At 42.0% G+C, this 24,424-nt stretch overlaps 1 protein-coding gene across 1 annotated transcript; it reads right to left on the bottom strand.

Annotated features, from left to right (window-relative positions):
- Positions 1–1,052: 1,052 nt before the first annotated feature.
- LOC137047661 (CD209 antigen-like) lies at positions 1,053–24,170 on the bottom strand. Its single transcript, XM_067425479.1, has 5 exons — positions 24,025–24,170; positions 4,481–4,876; positions 4,196–4,320; positions 1,282–1,388; positions 1,053–1,179 (listed from the first exon to the last, which is right to left on the bottom strand). Exons 1-5 carry the CDS (start codon positions 24,164–24,166, stop codon positions 1,056–1,058), a joined length of 894 nt encoding a protein of 297 aa, XP_067281580.1. The 5' UTR covers positions 24,167–24,170; the 3' UTR covers positions 1,053–1,055.
- Between the last annotated feature and the right edge of the window lie 254 nt (positions 24,171–24,424).

Here is a 24,424-nt window from a genome sequence, read left to right as displayed (position 1 = left end):
AGTTATTTATATGAATTGGAATAAAAAGACAATAAATAAAGAAATGAAAGGGGAATTTACAACGCAATATGCATTTAAAACACTACAATGACTGATATTTACAAGTTCTCAGTAGTGCTAAGTACATTAAATTTATATTATTTTTAATTAATATATGGTCGCACCACCTGACATTTTCTGGGTGGTAAAATCAGAAATCTTGTTTAATAATGAATTAATGTTGCTTATAGCATTAGACATAAAAATGAATTTTGAACCGTTTTGCTTAAATTAAAAAATTTTTTAAAAAAAAGAATCTTGAAAACCTTATTTGTCACTGACCCTTAAACAAAAAAATAAATAATACAAACACAATATACTTTACTCTGTTGTCATCATTTAACCACCAGCCTGCGTTATTACACTGTTTTCATTACAATGGTAAAGTGTACATTTCTTTCTTTGCTGCAAATATGCCAAACTACACGAGTCGAGCTCTACCTGTTCGCTATCAGTATAGCTCAACAACTGGTTTACTTCTCAAATGACGTACCATTTCGTTCACGAACGAGATCTCTTGTTCAGAGTCAGATTCAAAGCATCTCGGTCAGTAAAGGGCGTATTTGTTCACTGAATTCAACAGTTCATTCACTGAGTTCATGCTCCGTCACATATCGTACTTGAACGCTATTGGCTTAAGGTTTTGTCATTCGTTGACAGGATGAAACAGTCAACAGAGCTGCGCATGTGCTAATAGCGCCAAGCTGCGGTGGAGGGAGAAATTTCAGTGAACGAGAAACTTGAGTCAATAGACTAGGTGAACGAGAATGATTCGTTCACCTAAAAGATTAGTTTAAAAAGAACGATTCGTTCACGAATGTAACATCACTAATCCAAACTGGGGAGAGAGGTCCTGTAATACAGTAAAATATGTAAAAAGAAACGTTTTTCTAAGCAAACAAGCATGAAAACATACCCTAAAAACAAAATCAAGACTTCTGGCACAATAGAACCCCTTTAAGAAACTTTACTCAGTTCACATATTGCAGTTAATGAATTCATTTATTTAGACATTTTTAAATATTTTTCACACATATCCATTTAAAAGCATTATTACACGGATAATCATAAAACCCTGATGGATATAACGCAGCACAGTTCTCTTTTTGATATCCATTCGGCTCTCCAAATGCCCAGAACCTGTATCAACAGACCAGCATTAGATGTTCAGTGCTGCTTTCTGTGATATGATACTGGCTGTGAGAATTATTTATTAGATAATCAGTCTAAGGGATTTCTTACCCAGAGGTCAGTGTGCTGCCATCAACCCATTTCCATGTGCCCTCCACATCGCTGTCAGTCAGACCAATCCAGACTCCAGCATTACCAGAGATCTTTTTAACTATCTCCTTGTAGAAAACCAGGAAGCAACATTTAAAGGGTTAGTTCGCCTAAAACTGAAAATTATATCATCAGTTCCTAACACTAACTGCTCCTGATCCATAAAACTTACATCTTCAGTACACAAATAAAGATATTTTAGAGGGGAAAAATGAGATTTCTGTCCCTCCATTAAAAAACAAAGTCTATTCACCCAGTTTTGGATGAATCCACTTTCAATGGATGGACATCTTCATCTGCTGCAGTCTTATGGGTTTGAAAAAACAGGAGGGTGAGGAATTGTCCCTCTCTGTCCTCATTTCCTCAAACTCAGAGCTGATCACTCTCATAAATACAATCAGACATTTTTCTCTTTAACCTTTAAACAAATGATTGTCCTTGTGCTTTGTAGATGTAGTCAGCACTCGACTTCCTTTAAAAGCTGGTGGCAAACAAACTTGTGGCCAATGTGTGAAAACAAAATCATGACATCAGGACCTTAAAGGGGGGGTGAAATGCTGTTTCATGCATACTGAGCTTTTTACACTGTTAAAGACTTGGATTCCCATCCTAAACATAGACAAAGTTTCAAAAACTAATGTTGGACGTTTGATAGAGTATTTCTGTGTTAAAAATACTCCTTCCGGTTTCTCACAAGTTTCGGAGAGTTTTTTTCGAGTATGGCTCGGCTTGACGTTAATAGAGCGGAAGGTCCCTGTATGGGCCGTACGGGCTCTTCTCCCGGTAGGGTGCCCGCGCGAGTGACTAGGGCGAGAGAGGAAATGCACGCCCCATAAACACTCAGGTGCAGATCCAGTCGCCCGTGAACACTTCTGTCGCGCCGCGCTCCACTTTATTCCTATGGGTGACGTCGAGCGACTTCAACGCTTCAGCACAGCATTCCGGGAAGGCAGCGCTGCATTTGAACCGATTTGAACGCAGAAATGTCGCATCGCAAAGTGGATCTCCACGGCCACTGCTGTCACCAAATCATACCAAAGAAGTGTGTTTTTGACGGAGCGATCCCAGCGATAAAGGTTCGGTCCTGCTTTGGAAGCAGCCGGTGAGTAAAACTGCTTCAAATGTCTCAGCTGTTGGCTACCGTCGCGTGAGTAAACATCAGTAAACGACACGATCGCGTGCTTCGTCATTCAAATGCGCTAACGGTTACTCCATTGTTTGTATAACGTTACACTAGTCTGACGTGCAAAACCGTTTTGCTTGCTACTGCTAAGGTCTAGTCGCATACAATAGTCCATAAACCGAATCATGTCCTCATAAACTGCGAGTAAAGACACATAAATGTTGACAGGCCACTAAATACAGTCCATACCACAGAGACGGACGTCCTGCTGCTGCTGTTTCTCCTGTTCAATTTATTTCAGCCTCCGAATGATTCTGGATCATTATCTGTATTAGCTGAGATAGCCATGGGTTTCTCCACGCTTGAGGACGTCACCGCTTTGCGCTCGTCATTCTTTAGCTCCGCCCACACGATACGCCTCCAGGCGCTCGTTTTTTTCCGGAAAGACTCGGTACAGCCCATATTTCTTTTATAAATATAATAAAACTAAAGACTTTTCAGAGATATGAAGGATGCAATACTACACTATAGGTACTCAAGATTGACATGAGATTGACTGAAACTGAGTGTTTCACCCCCCCTTTAAAGTTTACATGAAACTGAAGTTGTGATGGTCTTTTCTTTCCGTTTGTGATGTGAGTGAAGCTTGGCCATTGCTGTGATGTCAAGTGTGTGACCTATTTAAAGGCTAGCAGAGTTGAGCCGGATAGTTGGCTGAAATGAGTATCCGGTACGGATAAAGCACTTTTGCCGAGTATGAGTATTATACACGTTTAAATTTGAGTCAATATCTGTGCTCGGATTGAATAAAAATCCTCATTGGGTAGCTGACTGTGTCTGCGTTCTGTGATAGGCTAGTCACAGCGTCCCTCCCGCTCTGCTCACTCACTCACACAACACGGAGAAGAGAACAGCGCTCTTTCTCTCTCTATGTCTCTCCCTCAGTCACTCAGGTTCACTGCTCCTTTCCGTTAACCTTTAGGGTTTCTTTAGCTTCAGGTTTGTTTTTTGTTTCAGTTTGTTTGTAGTACTTATTAACCAGTAAAGTTCTGGTAAACATGGGGTTAGTTCAGACGTGGTGCTTGGTAGAATGCGACTAGCGTTGAGTGTCTTGACACTTTCTTGCTGTGTTTTATTAAAATAAATAAAGGTAGTTGTGCTATAAATTATATAACAAATTAAGCTACACACACCATCTATCTCATGATCAGTATACAGAAAAATGACACACTGATCATAAAAAAATTAAAAGTTAAAAAGAGAAAGTTATGTTTAGTTGAAAACTTGTTCATTACATGTTTCTTCATAATTGCAACCACATGTGTTGTATTCATTGTTGCAAAACTTGTTCTGTACAGTTTGTTATAGTGATCAAAACCATTGATCTGAAGCTCAGTGCTGATGCTGTCATGTAAATAGTTTCTAATCAGCAATAAATATAATAATTTCTGATCAACACATATCAATTGCATGATTAAAAACAGAATACTGGTTAAAGCCCCGCCCATTTCCGGGTTAGGCCCCGCCCAGTTCGAGTACAGATACAGATAATTCATATGGTTAACAGATACATTTACTGATACAGATAATGCTGTACTCGCTCATCCCTAGCTAGCAGTGTGACAAAAAATTTAATATGACTGAATTATAATTTTTGGCTGAACTAACTGTTGAACGTTTGTGTTGCTGAGTAGACATGCATACTGTAATGGTGCAGCATAACCTTTGGTGCCCAATCTATTTTTCACTTACTTGTTTCTCTTTATTGTTTATGATGATCAGATCTGCTCCTTTCTCTGTACAGTATCTTCTGCTCTCACTCCAGCTCTTCTCCTCAGAAGACATATAGTAAAAACTGGATTGATAAATATATCCATCTGTAAACAAAACCAGATTATATATATATATATATATATATATATATATATATATATATATATATATATATATATATATATATATATATATATAAGTAAATGCAAGTTTATGGAATGACCCCATTTAGATATTTATGTAAACACTGTAATTTTACATTACCCGTTTCTTTGAGCATCTTCCACAGTTCATTTTTCTCCTGATTGAACTGGTCTCTTTCGTTGGTCTGGTAATTGTTCTTGGTTAATCCATCCCTTTCATTTGTCAAAGTTATGTCCTTGTTTAGTAGCTTGTCCCTCTCATTGGTCAGGTTTTTGGTCTTTATTTTTAGCCCATCTCTATCTTCTGTGAGGTTGGTAATCATGGATAGTAGTTTGTCTTTCTCTTCTGCGAGGTTGGTGATGTTAGTCAATAGCTGACGTGTCTCCTGTGTGTAGTTTGTGCTCATTGTATGGATGTGGACACACAGCACTATGACTGCAGTCAGCAGAAGAACACACAGCAGTGCCAAACACACTGCCGCTGATCTGGAGCTTCTGATCTTCACACAATCACTTCCTGAAAATGGCAGACATGAAGATAAATGTTTCTAAATTTCTTAATTGAGTGTTGTTTGTGTTTCGTTACGAAAAAAGTTAATTTTGTAAAGTGTACATAAGCACTGTTCAAGTATATTTTAAGTATACTTAAAGTAGTTAGGCCCAATCCCATTTCTACTCCTTAATAATAATAATAATAATTAGTTACATGTATATAGCCAGAACACCCACCACACACCAGCTGATTGATGGAGAGGAGAGGAGTGATGAAACCAATCAGTATATAGGGATTATTGGCCTGGATGCCGGGGTTACACTCCTAATCTTTTTCTGAAGGACATCCTGGAATTTTTAATGACCACAGAAGCTTTGTCCCAAATTGAAGGATGCCCACTTCAAAGGCCATGCACTTTGAAGGCCAGGCAAGGTCACACCTTCAGAGTGCACGGAGGGTGAACAAAGGGACAGGGTTGCCAGGTCTGAATAACAAAACCCCTCCAATTGCTAATCAAAAGTAGCGAAATTACGGCCTAAACGGGCCAAAATATCCCAAAACGCGGGTTGCGGGCCGTAGAAATATTGCTTAAGCAAAGACAAATTAAATTAACCTGTGGACTATAGGCTACAAACACCCCAAAGCAACAGTAGCCTAAATGCAGCCCCATTCCAGACTTGGCGACAATGAACCAAGTGTCAAATGGGTTTTAGGCATAGCAGGTTTGTGACAATTGACAGCAAACGTTTGTGAGGAGATTTTAAAAAGAGAAATGGAGCTTATTTTTTAGCTTTTTATTGGATTTTGAAATGCTTCAAAGCCTGCGACGATGGGAGACCAAACCATAAGCATGTGAATCGTTAGATGGTTAAATATCATCTAAATTAGTTAACAGTTTATTTCTTATGTTAAATGTAACTGTTACAATATATTTAACACATTTATTTATATACGTCCAAGTCTTTATTTAAGTGGACCTACTTATTTTTATTCAACTCACATCATCTCAGATGCATTGTACTTTTTATGACATGCCAGCCGTCGACAAATTTCAAAAATAAACAATATACAGAACAACAACTTCTCTTTTATTTAGCCTACTCATTACAAGTTAACGAAAATCAACAATAGACAGCAATTTCTTTGTTTAATTTACAAATAAATTGCATTAAATATAATAATAGGTTAATAATAATAAACCTGTAATGGTACAGAAGCTATGGAGACAGGATGGAAAGTGAACAGGTTTATTTTGAGAACCAGTAGAGTGAACAGTACTGCAGGTGAGTAACTTGGCTGAGGTGTAGAGTTGCCGGTTATGGTTTTCAGAGTTGATACTCTTTGTGTACTTGCAGATGGTTGTCGTGGAGATCAGGCAGTTGGTGATGGAGACATGAAACACACACACGCTGGACACTGGAGAACGTTGAAGACTTGGAAGGATTCCCTGGAGACAGGTAAGTAACTTCAAGGGAGTCCTTGAAGTAAGCAGAAGGGTAAGTACCTTTTGCGAGACCAGAAACGAGACCAGACAGTAAATGAGTGCGTGCGTGTGCCTTTTGTGCTCCTGGTAAATGATGTGATGATGGACTGCAGGTGTAGGTGATCAGTACTCAGGTGAGAGCTTGCGCTGTGTGTCTGTGACGTGGGAGCCTGGCGTGTCTGTGACATTACCCGCTCCTGAGGGCCGCGGACCCTGACGACATGGTGGTCAGCCTCTGCCTCGATGTGCAGGTCTGTTCGGTTGAGAGGCATGGACGGTTTCAAGCAGGTAAGGGTCAAGGATGTCATTTCTAGGTACCCATGAGCATTCTTCTGGGCCGTAGCCCTCCCAGTCCAAAACATATTCCAGGCAACCAGCCGGAAGTCCAAGATCTCCTTCACCTTGTAAGCGGTGCCGTCCTCCACAATGAGTGGGAGGGGGGTCTCTTTGGCTACGCCAGGCTCTGTGGAGGGAGAAACAGAGGGATAGTGAGGTTTAAGCAGTGAAACGTGGGGTGAATCCTAAACTCAGGTGGGAGCTGAAGCTGATATGTGACCGGGTTGATCTGCTTCATGATGGATTAGGGGCCAATGAATCTGGGACTGAGCTTCCTGCATTGCAGACACAACCTGATGTCTCTCGTGGACAGACAGACCTTTTGTCCTGGCTGGAAGGTGGGGGTGCTGGATCGCCGAAGGTCTGCTGTTATCTTGCGTCTGCGCAAGGCTCGCTGGAGTTGATGGTGTGCAGAGTCCCAGACCCTCTTGCTCTCCCGGAACCAGTAGTCGACCGCTGGCACATCCGGTGTGGAGGCGAGACATCAGCCTTCACATTCTTGGAACCAGGACAATAGGAAATCGAGAAATTGAACCTTGTGAAGAAGAGCGCCCAACGGGCTTGGCGAGGGTTGAGCTGCTTGGCATCTCTCAGGTACTCGAGGTTCTTATGGTCTGTAAAAACCAAAAACGGATGTTGGGACCCCTTCAACCAATGCCTCCACTCTTCCAGGGCCAGCTTGATGGCAAGCAGTTCCCTGTTCCCGATATCGGGGTTTACCTGGGCCCGGTTGAACTTCCGGGAGAAGAAGGCACATGGATGGAGTCAACTGGGAGTCCCCTGCTGTTGGGACAACACCGCTTCCGCTCCGGTGGTGGACGCATCAACTTCCACAACAAAGGGCTTTGTGGGATCCGGGTGGACCAAGAGGGGAGCGGTGGTAAAGGCTTCCTTCAGGTCTTCAAATGCCTTTGTGGCCGCGGGGTTCCAGGACAGAGACTTGGGCTTACTGAGCAGGAGGTGGGTTAGTGGACTGGAGATGATTCTTATTCTGTCTCTCATATTTTAAGTGTTCCTATGATAAAATTACAGGCCTCTCTCATCTTTTTAAATAGGAGAACTTGCACAATTGGTGGCTGACAAAATACTTTTTTGCCCCACTGTACAACACGTTGTCTGTAAACTATTGCGTTACTTACTCATTTGTATTACATTGCATAGAGCTCCGTTATCACAGCAAAACCGTAGAAAATGAAACAATATCAGTACCAGCTGGTTCAGGTCAGCACGGAATGGATCAGTTAAACAAAGAGAACATTTTGGCCGGATGGCAAAGCGGCTCCACCAGTCTCATATGTTCTGTATCATTCTGCATTCTTAGGAAACTCGAAGGCTAATTCGTTGTTGAACTGAAAACAAGCATCGTTTTCTTAAGTCTACAACAGCAACAATCACTTAATAAGAGACAAAACGTAATCTATTTTCAATAAATGGTTTACTTCCTTTGCAAAGGAGAGTCAGACAGTCATCAAAAATGCCTGCAGAGTGCTTCCAGTGACTAAGCTTTTCAGTCATTTTACTGTCACTTTATACTCTCTCTGACAGTCAAGGACAGCACTGCTCTTCTGCAGTTTTCCTTATGTGGCAAAAGTCTTAAGTATATATATATATATATATATATATATATATATATATATATATATATATATATATATATATATATATATATATATATATATATATATATATATATATACATACAGTGCCCTCCACAATTATTGGCACCCCTGTTTAAGATGTGGTCGTGGACTTCTAAAAATTCTCCCTTTTTTAAAAACAACATAAAAGCCAAATGCGAAAAAAAGAGAGAAATCCAACTTTTCATTCAAGCACATTACTTAAAATGGTAAAAAAAAATCACACATTTAGGGAAAAAAAAAACTTGAATTCATGTGTCCCATAATTATTGGCACCCCTAACAATTCCTCTGAAAAATGTAATTTATTTTTTTCTAAATTTATTTTTCTGTAGTTGCTAAAGTTGGTTAGGGTATCTAGGAACTTTTAATTAGTAATTCATGAGTTCCTGCTTCCCAGGGGTATAAATATGACGTGACACAGAGGCCTAATTCTCTTACCCGTTTGTCAACATGGCAAAGACAAGAAAACACACCATTCAAGAAAGGCAGATGTGTGTCGACCTTCATAAGTCAGGCAATGGCTACAAGAAAATAGCCACTCGCCTTAACTTCCCCGTATCTATAGTCAGAGGAATCATTAAGAAGTTTAAAACAACTAAACAGTAACAAACAAGGCTGGAAGAGGTCCCAAGTTTATCTTGCCACAACGCATAGTGAGGAAGATGGTAAGTGAAGTAAAAAAAATGTCCTAAGCTCACTGTCACAGAATTGCATCAAAGAGTGGAATCTTGGGGTCACAAAGTCTCCAAAACAACCATCAGATGCTCTCTACAGGCCAACAAGCTGTTTGGGAGGCATGTAAGGAAAAAGCCTTTTCTCACTAACACTCACAAGCGTAAACTTCTGGAGTTTGCTAAGCGGTACTGGGACTTCAACTGGGATTGTGTGCTTTGGTCAGATGAGGCTAAGATTGAGCTTTTTGGCAACAGACACTCTAAGTGGGTCTGGCGTAAAACAAAAGATTAGTATGCCGAAAAGCACCTCATGCCCACCGTGAAGTATGGTGGAGGATCTGTGATGCTTTCTTCCAAAGGCCCTGGGAACCTTGTTAGGGTGCATGGCATTATGAATGCTTTGAACCACAAGGACATTTAAAATAAAAACCTGATGGCCTCTGCCAGAAAGCTGAAGATGGGTCGTCATCACCAGGATAATGATCCAAAACATGTGGCAAAATCTACACAAAAATGGTTCAGCAGTCACAAACTCAGGGTCCTCCCATGGCCATCTCATTACCCAGACCTCAACCCAATCGAAAACCTGTGGGGCGAGCTAAAGAAGAGAGTGCATAAGAGACGACCCAGGACACTATGATCTAGAAAGATTGTGCAAAGAAGAATAGTCAAAGATCCCTCTCTCTGTGTTCTCCAATCTTGTGAAATGTTATAGGAGAAGATTAAGTGATCTTTTGTTGGCAAAAGGAGGTGGAACAAAGTATTAACATCAGGGGTGCCGATAATTGTGGGACACATGATTTCAAGGTTCCCTTTCGGGGAACTCGAGCTGCGTCGAAACGCTGTGAGAACGCCTCTGCGTTAATGCGTCGTGAAGCGCGTGTAGAATCAATCCATCGGGAGATCGATCGTCGCCGACGTGATGACGTCATCGACCGGAGACTATAAAAGGTCCGCGAACACAAACAGGAACTAGCTTCTGTGCCTTCAGTAAGCGATCTGTGTGAACCTGTCTGTCTATTTGGTGTTTTTGTCTGTCCATTAGAGAGAATTTTCCACCTTTGTTAAATATATCTGATATATATTTTATAACATAAAGAGAAAAAGGAGATTATGGCGAGTGAACAGCATTTCACAGTGTGTTCATCCCTGCCCTCAAAATATATATATTGCGTGTGGGAAACACACTCATTGTGTATGGCTGTTTGGGAGCGCAGCACGCTCAGGCAGCCCTTGAGGGGGCCGCTTGCGAGCATTTTTTGAGCGGCTTCCGTTAAGAATGCTGCGCTCCCACCGGGCACTCTTCGAGGAGGGTGCTTCGGCTCGTGTTCCCCGCGGCTCGGTCCCGCTGCTGCCGAGGCAGAGCGGTGGCTTCAGTCGTGGGGTTCACACATGGACTTTACAGAGGGGTTTGAGACGGGCCCAGCCTTATCTCAGCCCTCACCTGTATCGTCCAGTGTCTCGTCTCGGGGTTTGGAAGCCCGCTCTGCGGTCTCTTCCTCCCCGGGCGGGGCACCGGTGCTCCAACTATCCAGCTCTGAGGAGGTGGACGTTGAGAGCATCGCGACTGAAGACTCGCCACTTCAGTCACCCTCTAGTGAGTTGAGGTTCTCACGAGAGCTGTGGCCAGGTTAAATATAAAAATAAAAAACGACTGGCTGGCGGAAATATCTGAATCCCATCGAAATCAGAGAAAACGAAATCAGATGAGCGATTCCTGCCCTCTCGTGCAAAGCATCAACGTCCTGCCGTTCTTCCCCGACCTGCACACTGAGGTGTCTAGGTCATGGAGGAAACTGGTATCATATAGAGTGTTCAGCCCACATACATCTGCATATAGTAATATATTTGGGCTGAGACACTATGGTTATGGGGCGATGCCGAAGATCGAAGAGACGCTTGCGAGCTATCTCTCGCCTTCAGCTGCATCGTCCCTGGCATTTCCCCTCCGACGGAAATCGGTGCTTACCTCAGCACACGGTACCCGTCTTCCTTCGGTGCCCACAGGGGGCCGCGCTGCTAACCCCGCCGCAATGTCAGGGCGCAGAGGGTCTCCGCGGGCCACCTGAGGGTGGTCCGCCCCCTCCTCGGAGGGCATGCGAGCAGTCAGGTCAGGTGTTCCCTGCCGGTTCGCCGTTTCAGGGCACTGCACTCGCTGCTCAAATTACACCAGAGGCCAGCCTCGAGAGGCTGGTTCCCTTAGTTTCCCCTCCGTGGGAAGACGGTGCTTACCTCAGCATACGGTACCCGTCTTCCTTCGGTACCCTCAAGGGGCCGCGCTGCCAACCCCGCCGCAATGTCGGGGCGCAGAGGGTCTCCGCGGGCCACCTGAGGGTGGTCCGCCCCCTCCTCGGAGGGCAGGGGAAACAAAAGGACGCTGAGGGTAGTCCCCTCCGAAGGGAAACGGTGTTTACCTCTGCCTACGGTACCCGTTGTCCTGCAGCGCCCTCTGGGGGCCGCGCTGCCAACCCCGCCGCAATGCCGGGGCGCAGACGGTCCCCGCGGGCCACTCGAGGGTGGTCCGCTCCCCCTTCGGGGGGCTCCCGAGCAGTCAATTCAGTCGTTCCCTGCCGGTCCGCCGCTTCAGGGCACTGTGCTTGCTGTTTAAAGTACACCAGAGGCCAGCCTCGAGAGGCTGGTTCCCTTAGTAGATTTTCTAGACTAATGGAAACGTCTATCAAATATATCTCGTTGGGTCCTGCAGATAATCGAAAGGGGGTATGCCATTCAATTTAAAAGGCGGCCACCTCCTTTCAGCGGTGTCCTACCTACAGAGGTGGGCCCGGAGCAGGCTCTGGTGAGGGCACAGGAAGTAGAGACACTCCTGCGAAAGGGGGCTATAGAAAGGGTTCCTCCTCCCGGCAGGGAGTCTGGGTTTTATAGCCGTTACTTCATCGTGCCAAAGAAGGATGGGGGCTTACGCCCGATATTAGATCTGCATCTCTTAAATCGCTCAGTGAAGCCAAGCTCAAGTTCAAGATGCTCACACTCAGACAGATTGTGTCGCAGATCAAATCGGAGGATTGGTTTGTCACCATAGACCTCAAAGATGCGTATTTTGTCTCCATCCTTCCACATCACAGGAAGTTCCGGAGGTTTGCCTTCGGGGGAGAGGCATACCAATATCGTGTACTTCCTTTCGGTCTAGCTCTGTCACCCCGCACATTCACCAAGTGTGTGGATGCAGCTGGCGCCGTTGCGTCTGCAGGGCATCCGCATACTGAATTATATCGACGACTGGCTGATTCTAGCGAATACAGAACAGATGGCGGTTCAGCATCGAGATGCTGTTCTCGCACACATGTCGAAATTGGGGTTGAGGCTGAACGCCAAGAAGAGTGTGCTTTCTCCGGCTCAGAGAACCACTTTTTTAGGCGTGGACTGGGATTCGGTAATTATGCGGGCGCAATTATCGCCAACACGCATAGCATCGATCCTGGCAGCAGTCAAAGAGCAGAAGCTAGACCGGGCCGTCACTGTGAAGCAGTTCCAGAAACTGTTAGGTCTCATGGCAGCAGCGTCCAACGTAATACCTCTTGGCCTACTGTACATGAGGCCACTGTAGTGGTGGCTCAAAACAAAAGGGTTCTCCCCGAGGGGAAACCCGCTCCGCACGATCAAAGTCACGCGGCGATGCCTACGTGCTCTGGTCATGTGGAAAAACCCTGGGTTTTTATCTCAGGGTCCCGTGTTGGGGGCTCATGTTCGACGCGTAACGCTAACGACAGATGCCTCTCTCACGGGCTGGGGGGTGACCATGAGTGGTCACTCATCCCAGGGTCTATGGCAGGAACATCAGCGGCACTGGCACATAAATCGGCTAGAGATGCTCGCAGTGTTTCTTGCATTGAAACAGTTTCTGCCCAACCTCAGGGGCCACCATGTGTTAGTCAGGACAGACAACACATCGGTGGTCGCCTATATAAATCATCAGGGGGGTCTGAGGTCCCGTCCGTTGGACAAATTGGCACGTCGGATCCTCCTGTGGGCCCAAGGGAAATTGCTGTCAGTCAGAGCAGTATATATCCCGGGGGTCCTGAATCAGGAAGCAGACAGCCTGTCGAGGCAGGGGCCGAGGCCCGGGGAATGGAGACTCCACCCAGTGGTGGAGCTCCTATGGAAGGTATATGGGAAGGCAGAGATAGATCTATTTGCTTTGGAGGAGAATTCTCACTGCCCGCAGTGGTTTTCTCTGTCCCATCCAGCCCCGCTGGGGTTGGATGCCATGGTACAGGAGTGGCCGAGGCTACCCCTGTACGCCTTCCCCCCTGAGTGTCTTGCTTCCAGGAGTTCTGGAGAGGGTACGCCGGGACGGGGCCCAGGTACTTCTAGTGGCTCCGTACTGGCCGACCAGAATCTGGTTTTCGGACCTGATATCTCTCTTGGAAGGCTCTCCGATGGAGATTCCGACCAGGAGGGATCTACTCTCTCAGGTGGGCGGGAGATTCCTGCACCCACGCCCAGAGATGTGGAAACTATGGGCTTGGCCTCTGAGGGGGCCAGGCTCATAGAGGAGGTCTCTCGGCCGAGGTCGTTGAGACCATCCTTCACTCCAGAGCTCCGTCCACGAGGAAGCTGTACGCTTTAAAATGGAAACTTTTCTCAGCATGGTGCAGAGAACCCCAGTGGGACCCAGTTAACTGCCCGGTTGGTACAGTGCTGGAGTTCCTGCAGGCAAGGTTCTTGGCAGGGTTGACCCCCTCCACAATAAAGGTGTACGTGGCGGCCTGGGGTGCCTTCCACGTCCCTTTGGGTGGAGTGTCTTTGGGAAGACACCCTCTTATTACACGTTCCTCCGTGGTACCTTAAGGTTGAGGCCGGCTATGCACTCGAGGGTCCCAGCATGGGACTTGGCCATCGGATAAGTTCCTCAGCCTCAAAACTATCTTTCTTTTGGCCATATCATCTCGCAAAGAATAGGAGATATTCAGTCCCTGTCGGTTGGGCCCTCATGCCTAGAGTTTGCACCTGGGATGGTAAAGGCTTTTCTGCATCCCAGACCGGGTTATGTCCCCAAGGTTCCTACGAGCCCACGGGGCCCCATAACTCTCCAAGCCTTCTGTCCTCCTCCTTTCACGACGTCAGACCAGGAAAGACTAAATCTGCTGTGCCCTGTTAGGGCGTTAGACACGTATGTCCACAGAGCGGTCTTGTGGAGAAAGACCGATCAATTGTTCGTCTGTTTCGGAGCCCCTAGGGGGGGGCTCCAGTGTCTAAGCGGAGAATGAGCAAGTGGGTGGTCGAGGCCATTTCACTTGCTTATGAGGTGGCCGGGCAGCCATCTCCACTGGCTGTCCGGGCGCACTCTACCAGGGGTATGGCTGCTTCTAAAGCACTTTTGTCGGGGGCTTCCCTCCAAGATATCTGTAATGCGGCAGGCTGGTCTTCGCCGCTAACTTTCGTCAGATTCTACGAGTTAGATTTGGCATCTACTGTTGGGGCGCAGGTACTCTCGTAATCGTGTGCGCTTCGGCTTCACACATACGAGGCACTTGGTCCCATGGCGATGTGGGTATAAGCGTTCTCACAGCGTTTCGACGCAGCTCGAGTTCCCCGAAAGGGAACGTCTCGGTTACGTATGTAACCCTAGTTCCCTGAGGGAACGAGACGCTGCGTCGCCCTGCCATACTCCCGGCGTGCCCGTGATCACTTACTTCCCATATGGAAAAGTCTTGCTAAAAACATATGTGATTCTTATATGTTCCAACAGAAAACTATAAGGATCATATATGCTGCAAAAACCACATATACAAATTGTACAATATTCATGTATTTTCAATCATATATGTCCTACACTGTAAAAAAAAAATATATGCTGGATTGTGTTAAATACAACCCCTGCAAATCAGTGAGATTTTACTTTAGTAAATTAATTAGCAAGTAAAACGAATAAAAAGGGGTAATATATATATATATATTTTATATAATAAATATATATATATATATATATATATATATATATATACACACACACACACACACATACACACACACACACATACAGTTAACAATAACACAAGTCAAGCACACTGGCATGTTCCTACATATTTAGCAAAGAGCTATAACTGCTGAAAAGTGCACCGACATTATTGTTAATAAAAGTAACAGTTTTACAGTTTTTTAAATTGAGCAAAAACACATCAAATAACAATTAATTTTAACATTTAACCTCCTTTAAATCAGAAGTAAAGCATGATGGGAAGTAGAAATTTGTTGTAACTCATTCTGTAAAAGTGTTTATGTGTGTGTACATGCATTCACATTAATATGGGAAATTCAATATACAGTACAACACAATAAAGGATACAACTTAATGGATATTACATGTAATACTATTTATATCTTAATTACTAAATATTTTATGTGTTAAAATATAGCCATATTTTATAAATATAGTCAATATGCATACATTGCAGTAGCTATATTAAAAAAAGGCTTTAGTTTCCTTTATTCCTTTATATTTCCTTTAATATAGGCTATTTTGCATATAATTGCAGTATATTCCCATATATTTGTTTCGTAATGTTCTACCCATACAAACTATTTGTTAACAGCAATATCAGCAATATTTAAAAAACAATAATTAAACACTCACTCTAAGCGTTAGGCTTAGACGATGAAGATTTCTGTAACAAAAATAGCCTTAGTTCTGTCATCGCAAACTGCGCATGCATCAACGCGCCGCGGCCAGGAGGAAATCAATCGCGGGTTCTTGTTGTCTCCGTGTCCGTGATATGATTGCCTCCCAGCGGGACCGCGAAGTGTCGAGCTCCAGGTAAGAATGGTGTTTGTCATGTCGTTCTCAATGCAAATGTTAACTTATTTAATGGCAAGATTTGCTAAAAGATTTGTAAATTGTTCGTTTCTGTTATCATGTCGGTGCCACAACCGTAACGTACAGGTAACGTTAAGCCTAATTATGATGTGCGCACGTGCAAAAATTAAATTACAAGTATTTAATGTGCAAAAACAAGTGAAAAATGCTTATATTTGTATTAAAGTTATTAAACTATATGATTGGTCTCATCATTTGTTAGTCCCTTTGAATAAAAGCGTCTGCTAAATGATCAAATGTAAAAAACGACTATTCTAGTTGTTTAACTATGTCATTTGATAACTAAGTTAAACCCTAAAGCTCATGGTTTGCATAGATAACGTTATACAACGATTGTGTGACACAGTGAAAGCTGTGTGACACTGACAACGCAAAGGTTAGAATAAATGTAATGTGATTTGTTTACCGGTATGTTCCTTTTGTGATCATTAATAGTCTATTTTGTGCCAATTCACTTTAAAAGAGTTAATGTTTTAGTGAACTTGAGTTTGCAAATTGCTCTAATGTAGTTAAAATATAGCTAAAATATAAACTTCTATAATTTGCATTCATGTAACTGCAACATATATGAATCTAAATGATGTACAATATTACAATTTTGTAATAGAAAGTAACTGTATAAGAATATATTGTTATACTGAAAAAAACATTATATTGAAACGTGTTTGTAATATTCCTGTATGTAAATGGGGTGGTAAAGAAGATTTTCTTTTTCTTCCACAGAAAGATCTTCATGAAAACATTTGAAGACCACGCAAGAAGAACAGGTTCAGCCACAGACTGTTTCATCCCATGAGGACTGGTTCAGTTCTGAAGGGGAAGTGTTGAAGAAGTTTATGTAATCTGAGTTGTAAGACTTGAACTGATGTTAACAAATGAGACTTTATTGTAACGTGTTAACTAACATGAACTAACAATGAGCAATACATTATTACAGTATTTATTAAACTTTGTCAATTTTTAACGTTTAGTTCACCCAAAAATGTATGTTGTTAAAATGACCCTCATGTCGTTCCAAACCCACAAGACGTTCATTTATTTTCAGATTTCGTGATTACGTCATCCTTGGCACCTCGCAGAGCTGAGCAAGTTGAACAATTAAGGTTGAAAAGTATATACATTTTTTTTTTAAATGACTGATCGTTTGACTAGATAAGACCCTATTCCTCATCTGGGATCACGCAGAGGCCATCGAAGCCCTTTGAAACGGCATTGATTTGGACCTTCAACATTTTGGTTGCAACTGAAAAGCATTATATGATGAACAATCCTGGAATGTTTTCTTCAAGAAACTTAATTTCTTTTCCACTGAAGAAATAAAGACATGAACATCTTGGATGAGATGGGGGTGAGTAAATGATCAGTCAATTTTCATTTTGGGGTGAACTAATCCGTTCATTATCTTTAATTGATGGCCATTACACTGTGTTCAGTGTATTTTGTTGTTGTTTTTTGGGTTTTGTTTTTTTCCTGAGCAAAGTTCAGTTTGCTATCAAGTTGGAATTGTAAATTACTCATGTGGAGTATAATTTGATTATTTTAACATGTTGAAATAAAAGTGTCCATCACAAATTTGTGTATGTCATTGATTGAAATCATATATGGTTAGTATATGCAGAGATGTTGTAATATTGACTGAAATCATATATGATTATTATATGTAGTTTATATGTATATTATATAAACTTGAAGAGCTAACACACCATTTCCCTATTAAAAAAATATGAAATCTGTATAAAAAGCATATAAACAAATGACACAAAATATAAATAAATCCTATATGACTTTAATTTGACTAGCATATGATTCAGTATAAGAACTTTATATGATTTGTATATGAATATCAGGTATTTTCTACTAATACCATATACCATTGCATACAGTTTACATGTAAAACTCATATAAGATTTTTGCAGTATTCATACATGGCCCAAAAGTTTTCTGTGTGCTTTTTAGTATGAAATGGGCCATAAACGGTCTGATTTTGTGTATGACATATATGGGACTTACATTAAACATATAAGATGATTCTGACTGATTTAAGTAAGGAACATATATGGTCACTATATATGAACCATATAGGTTTTTTTCATATGGGTTCAGGCTTTATCAGAAGCTAGTTCCTGTTTGTGTTCGCGGACCTTTTATAGTCTCCGGTCGATGACGTCATCACGTCGGCGACGATCGATCTCCCGATGGATTGGTTCTACACGCGCTTCACGACGCATTAACGCAGAGGCGTTCTCACAGCGTTTCGACGCAGCGTCTCATTCCCTCAGGGAACTAGGGTTACATACGTAACCGAGACGTTTTTTTTTCTTTCCAAATCTGTGATTTTTTTTGACCACCAAAGTAATGTACTTAAACGAAAGGTAGGATTTTTCTCTTTTTTTGCATTAGGGTTCTGTGTTGTTTAAAAAAAAAGGAGAATTTTTAGAAGTCCGCGACCACATTTTAAACAGGGGTGCCAATAATTGTGGAGGGCACTGTGTACATATATATATATGAAAGAATATTATGATATACATGCTTTGTTTTAAGTCAGCAAGGAAAAATAAGATATGGTAGGGGCCTCAAAGTAGCTAATTCATAGGGTTCAGGGATGCCATATATTATATATATTAGGGGTTGCACCGACTAGTCGACTAATCGACTTGTCGACCTTAATACTCTGTCATGACGCTTTAAGCTTGACGTCGACTAGTCGCCGGCTATATTTCAGGATAAGCAATTTCCTGACACGGAGGCTCTGTTTTGAACAGTTAAAAATGACAAATAAATGCATACTTCATGAGCTCTCCACAAGACATGTTTGATTACCATCTGGATGCTCAAAATTGATCGGGAGAATGCACGCTTATTGTACATGTAAGTTAATCATCGCGCTAAACTGCGTGCTGCATTGCAACACACAGACATAGCCGATCTCACACACACACACACACACACAGCCTGATCACGCGGAGATCGCGCGCGCCTCACAAAACCATTCAGTAGCGCAGAAATGTATTATCAACACTGTTCTGTGATTTATCAATAAAATAGCTTAGAAACTGAAAAGTTCTAGCATATATTTCTTGATAACTAAAACTCACAACTTCACCATTACGCCCGTTTCACACATACTCAGTCTGCAGTGCGTGTGCGTTGCGTATTTTTTTCCGTACCCATGTTAACGGATGACAGCTTTCACACTGCACGCATATGCAGTCCGTCAGTCCGTTCCAGGAGCGTTGCGTCTGCAGCAGTGCACGGATCGTTTTCGTACCGAGTCTATTTTTTGCTGCGCTGCTGCATTAAAGTGATAGAACATTGTTTGCATTAAAATAAACATGTACTGACGCGAAAATCTAGTAATTTCAACACGGATGCATATCATTTAAAATATACTCTTGTTTCAAAGTCAACACATGGCTTTTTTTCTCAAGTAAAGCAACACAACGACACCTTACCTGGCATTTAGGTAAAAAAATGTGCCATAATGGAGAGCACTCCTAGTACTTTCCTGGAGGTGAAAAGCAAAGTTCTTTTTGACCTGCAGGATTTCTTTTAAAAGGGTGTAAAAACGAAAGAAAAGACGAGAGTCGGCTGTTTTTGAATAGACTATTGTAAGTTTCTAATTTAAAATGTTTGTGATTTAAGGCTATAAACTATGTTTAAATGTTTTGCCACTTGTGTGAGCTAAATCTAAAGTAGCCTATATAAATATGAATAAATTAATTTAATAAAATGTTGTTTAAATGTAGTAGGCTACGTAACCTGACTTCTATTAAAGAGTAAACAAAGAGAATTGGAATTCTGACGAGGCATGCTCAGTAAAAACTTTTGGATTTTAAATAAAAAATAAGGAATAAATGCTGTGTTTGTGGTATGCAACAGCGGATCAGTTGCGGACTGCAAACGCAGCATATGTGAAAGGACTGCAGGATGTGGGGCTCCTGCAACGCACACGCAACGCAACACGCACCGCACACGCACTGCAGACGGAGTATGTGTGAAACGGGCGTTAGAGAGACGCTGCCAGGTAGAATTAATCTTTTTTGTGCTACTTTATCTGTATCTTATTCAGAACGAGCAGAAATCTGTGAGAAAACGAACGACCATAAGACAAAAGAACTGGTACAAAAGCTGTTATGTAGGACTAATAACCTTATGAGCAGTGCTGTGTCGTCTTATGCTATAGCTGTCCTGTGCACAAGAAGTTCGCGAGTTCGCGTCTCAGCTCAAGGTTTAGGTTTATTTGTTTATTAATGACGTCATCAGCGACTAGTCGACATCAACTCGACAACCCCTAATATATATATATATATATAATATATACGTGAACACAGAAATACACATGCATAATGATTTTTGCCCTTCTATGATTACATTTTTTCCTTCACAGTGGGTAATCTGTTAAACGTGCTCGCCCTGATTTCTGTTAGATATGTGCATTTCATTGCTGTTCATACTGGTAAATGCTACATGATACTAATAAATGAAATGGGGTATGATGATGTGTAGTTGTGTAGTAGTGGTGTCCCATTTCTGTTTCACTCTGTTTCAAAGGGCAAGGGGAAAGGGTAGGCGTAGTTGAAGGGGTATAAGTTGGCATTGGGATCGGGCCTTAGTACAGTGACACATTTACTACTTGTACATTGATATACCCTATCTCAGTAGTGCTTGGGACTAAATTGGCTCACTTGTTTGTATATAAAGTATAAGTTTAAGTGCACTACAGTAAGTGTAACAATAGTAAACTTTTAGTGCACTAGTTCAAGTAAACTAGTTCACAAATACGTTTCTCATTTGTACTGCATCTGTACTACATGTGAACTTATAAATTTACTATTTTAATACCTGTATCACATTTTTTAGTTTATGAAAGTACACTTTGAAGTATACGCCCAGTAAACTACTAGTTTAGTGGATTTCCCCCCCCCCCCCTTTTATACTGCATATATACTTGTAGGTTCTTTAAGCTCTTCTTTAAGTGAACAACATCACACTTAAAGTTTATTTATATAACGTGAATGTGGGAATAAGTTTCAATAAAAAAGCAACATTTTAAACAAGAAGTTGAGACAATCACATTTTTGTTGAAGACTCTGTCTGGAATGATGATCTAAACACAGACGGGGTAGGACGAGTCCATCAACACCCCAAAGCCTGCACAGTCATTTCCTCTTCATGGGTCAACATTTCATTCAGTAACATTAGGCAGTTCTACATTTATATAAGCCATCTTTTATCACTAGTTTCAGCTTCTTCTTCTCCTGTGTTTTAATAAGGAGATTCTGTAATATTTCAGAGTAAATAAGATTTGAAGTAAATTCTTATGTACACTACCAGTGGATTAGCTCACAGAGATACACAGAATTAGTAACACATCTTTTTTTTTCTTTATAAATAATTTTTTTTTAAACAATGTAAGTTTATAAATGTATGTAAAACTATGTGGAAAAAAATATATAATAGGCTACTCAATCAAAAGATTAAACACAGCTACAAGCCAAATACTTTGAATACTTAATTATACTTTTAAGTATATCTTGATCAAAAGATTAGGCCAAATATATTTGGACTTTTCTGCCAGTATAAACCAAGTATACTTAAGTGCTATTTTGAGTATATTTTCTGAGAAGTACATACAAAGTAGACTGAAAGTATAAATTGTTATTTTTAATTTTAAAGAGGTATACTAATAGCACACTTGAATAATCGTGTTTTTCGTAAGGGGTGTATTTATACCTGTATGGTTTCTCCTGTTGCCTCAGTCCATCTCCTGTGTTCCATCGCTGTTTATATTGCCATAAACAGCCTGAGACATTTTTTTCCTGCTGTAGTTATCTGCTGCTTTAGAAAATGAGGCCAATAAGTGGCAACGGGTCACAGTACAAGAGCATGTGACATCCTGTCTGTCTTTACTAAATAATTTGCATACCAAAAAGCTCTTGCTAAAGGGCACTGTTGTGGTAGTGTGGTTAGATGTAGCAGTCAGGTTCATATTAGCACCGTTAAATCATACATGAGAGCCAGAGGCGGATTAAGGTGGTCAGGGGCCCCTAGGCTGCTCTTTGTGGGAGGCCCCACTTAATCATTATGGTTTACTGAAAAAATGTATTTAGTGCCATACACGGTCCACACGCAAATATGGTGAACTGGCAAACACACACAGCCACACGCACGAACACACACACACACACACACACACACACACACACACACACACACACACACCCACACACACACACACACACACACACACACACACCCACACACACACACACACACACACACACACACACACACACACACACACACACACACACACACACACACACACACACACACACACAGAGTGTTGGGGAGTAACAGAATACATGCACCGCCGCTACGTATTCAAATACAAATTATGAGTAACTGTATTCCTTAAGTTACACTTTAAATAGCATAGTTACTTTGATGAAATCAATGGATTACATGATGATTCTTTTCTGTTTCTTGAGTTTATTATTCACTTTCTAAATAAATTAATAAATTACTCATGATTTCTCTCAACATGGGGACAGGACTAACAAACCCACATCAAGATGTTTAGTCTGGAAACTCACCATTGACAGGGCTCAATCTGAGGGGCGGGATAAACGGTTGTCTTTCAAATTCACGTGATAGGATAGCGCTACAACCAACCAGAGCAACGAAGGTGAAACAGAGCTCGTTGACAGATTAAAAATTCGCTTTATCCGGTCGGCTAAACTCAGAACACATCTTCCCTTTTTAAGAATGACTTCAGTGCCGTTCTTCGTTCTTTTCTCAGAGAAAAGCTTAACTCCAAGTCTTCCAGAGTCGCGGTCAAAGCTGATTCGAATGACCGCCGCCGTTCACCAGTTTCTGTGTTTACTAGAAGCACGAAAACCCAACTCGGCCATCATTGTGTTAAGCCCCGCCCACCGACTCTATACACGATGTGATTGGCCTGACCAGAGTTTGGTTTTTACAGCTCAGAAGTGTACTGAGAGTTGCTAGACGACACTCGCGGTAAATTAGATTTGCTGCCGCTAGGGTGCGTCTATATTTTTAGGCTAGGATAGGACAGCTGTCAGTCAATAAACTCACACCTTTTCCATTAAGAGACCATATTTGCCCCCTTAAACTTTCCAGTGCATTTTTATACCTTCATAAATATATTTATAACATTAATAATGTTAATTAATAATGGGGGTGGCAGTGGCTCAGTGGTTCATGTAGATTGTCTACAAACCGGAAGGTTGGTGGTTCGACCAAGTGTCGAGGTGTCCATGAGCAAGACACCTATCCCCAGCTGCTCCGGACAAGCTGGATGGAGCCTTGCATGGCCGCCGTCGGTGTGTGAATGGGTGAATGTGAGGCAAGATGTAAAGTGCTTTGGATGGCCATGGGTCTGTTAAAAGCGCTATATAAATGCAGTCCATTTACCATTTAATAATGCTTGAAAAAATTTTGAATAGAGAAATATGCAACATGATAAAAACAAAGTGATTATTTTTAAATATTAAACTAAATCTGGCGAGTCATTCATTCATTCATCAACGAAGCAAGTGGCTGTATTTATGACTGAATCAGAACAGAAAAAACAGAACCAAACTAGCTGCAGCTGCTATTGAGCTTCTGATCTTCACACAATGGCTGCGTCCGAAAACATAGGCAGCTGACTTGTTGCCTTATCAGACAATGACTTGTAAGCCAGCGTTTGGGCATGAAGGCACCTCACGAAACTGATTTCGGACAGATTTCTAAGGCAGTGTAACAGTTTAATGATCTACAGCAAAATAGAGAGAGCTTTGGTGAGAACTAAACACATATTTAATTACTACATTAGTAATTTATCACTGGAAATGACATCAGAAGTGGAAAATATTGCTAAAAAACATACATTTACACACAAACGGACCAGCAAAAGGCAACTTTCGGATGCCATCTTTTTACCCCAGCTCGACTGTCACTGAATGGAAAGCACAGGATTGTGGGATATCAAAGGCAGCGAAGGATACATGTATGCTGCCTTCAAAAATCGATCAGATGAAGGTCTCTCAGGAGACAGGGAGTGAAGCAAACAATAGATTCGGACGTTGCTTGATGCCTTCATATGTCCTTCGAAGGCAGCAGTTTCCAGGTTTCAGACGCAGCCAACCTCTTTCTAAACACTACGTGTGACATTAGATAATGAACGTGCAGACTTACCTGTACGCTGAAGTGGTTGGTGAGTGTTTGTCTCTGTCCTGAAGTGTTGATCAGCACTCTCATAAATTTCCACTGTCCTCTCCTCCCTCTCTGTCCTCATCTCCTCAGTCCTGATCACATCCTCATAAATCCAATCAGACATTTCTTCTCTTTAAGCTTTAAACAAATGATTTTGTTCCTTGTGCTTTGTAGATGTATATATAGATATAGTCAGCACTCGACTTCCTTTAAAAGCTGGTGGCAAACGAACTTGTGGTCAATGTGTGAAACCATGTGACCCATCATGCATATGTGATTGATGCTTGGCCATTCCCATTGCTGTGATGTCAAGTGCGTTATTTAAATCTATTCAGCAGTACAGTGTAGGCTAGCAGTGTGACTACTGGTAAAAAAAAAAAGC

This window comes from Pseudorasbora parva, chromosome 2 (assembly GCF_024679245.1).
Source record: "Pseudorasbora parva isolate DD20220531a chromosome 2, ASM2467924v1, whole genome shotgun sequence".
Classification (NCBI taxonomy): Eukaryota; Metazoa; Chordata; class Actinopteri; order Cypriniformes; family Gobionidae; genus Pseudorasbora; species Pseudorasbora parva.
Note: the sequence above shows the minus strand (reverse complement) of the source record. Positions and strands in the feature narration are given on the sequence as shown.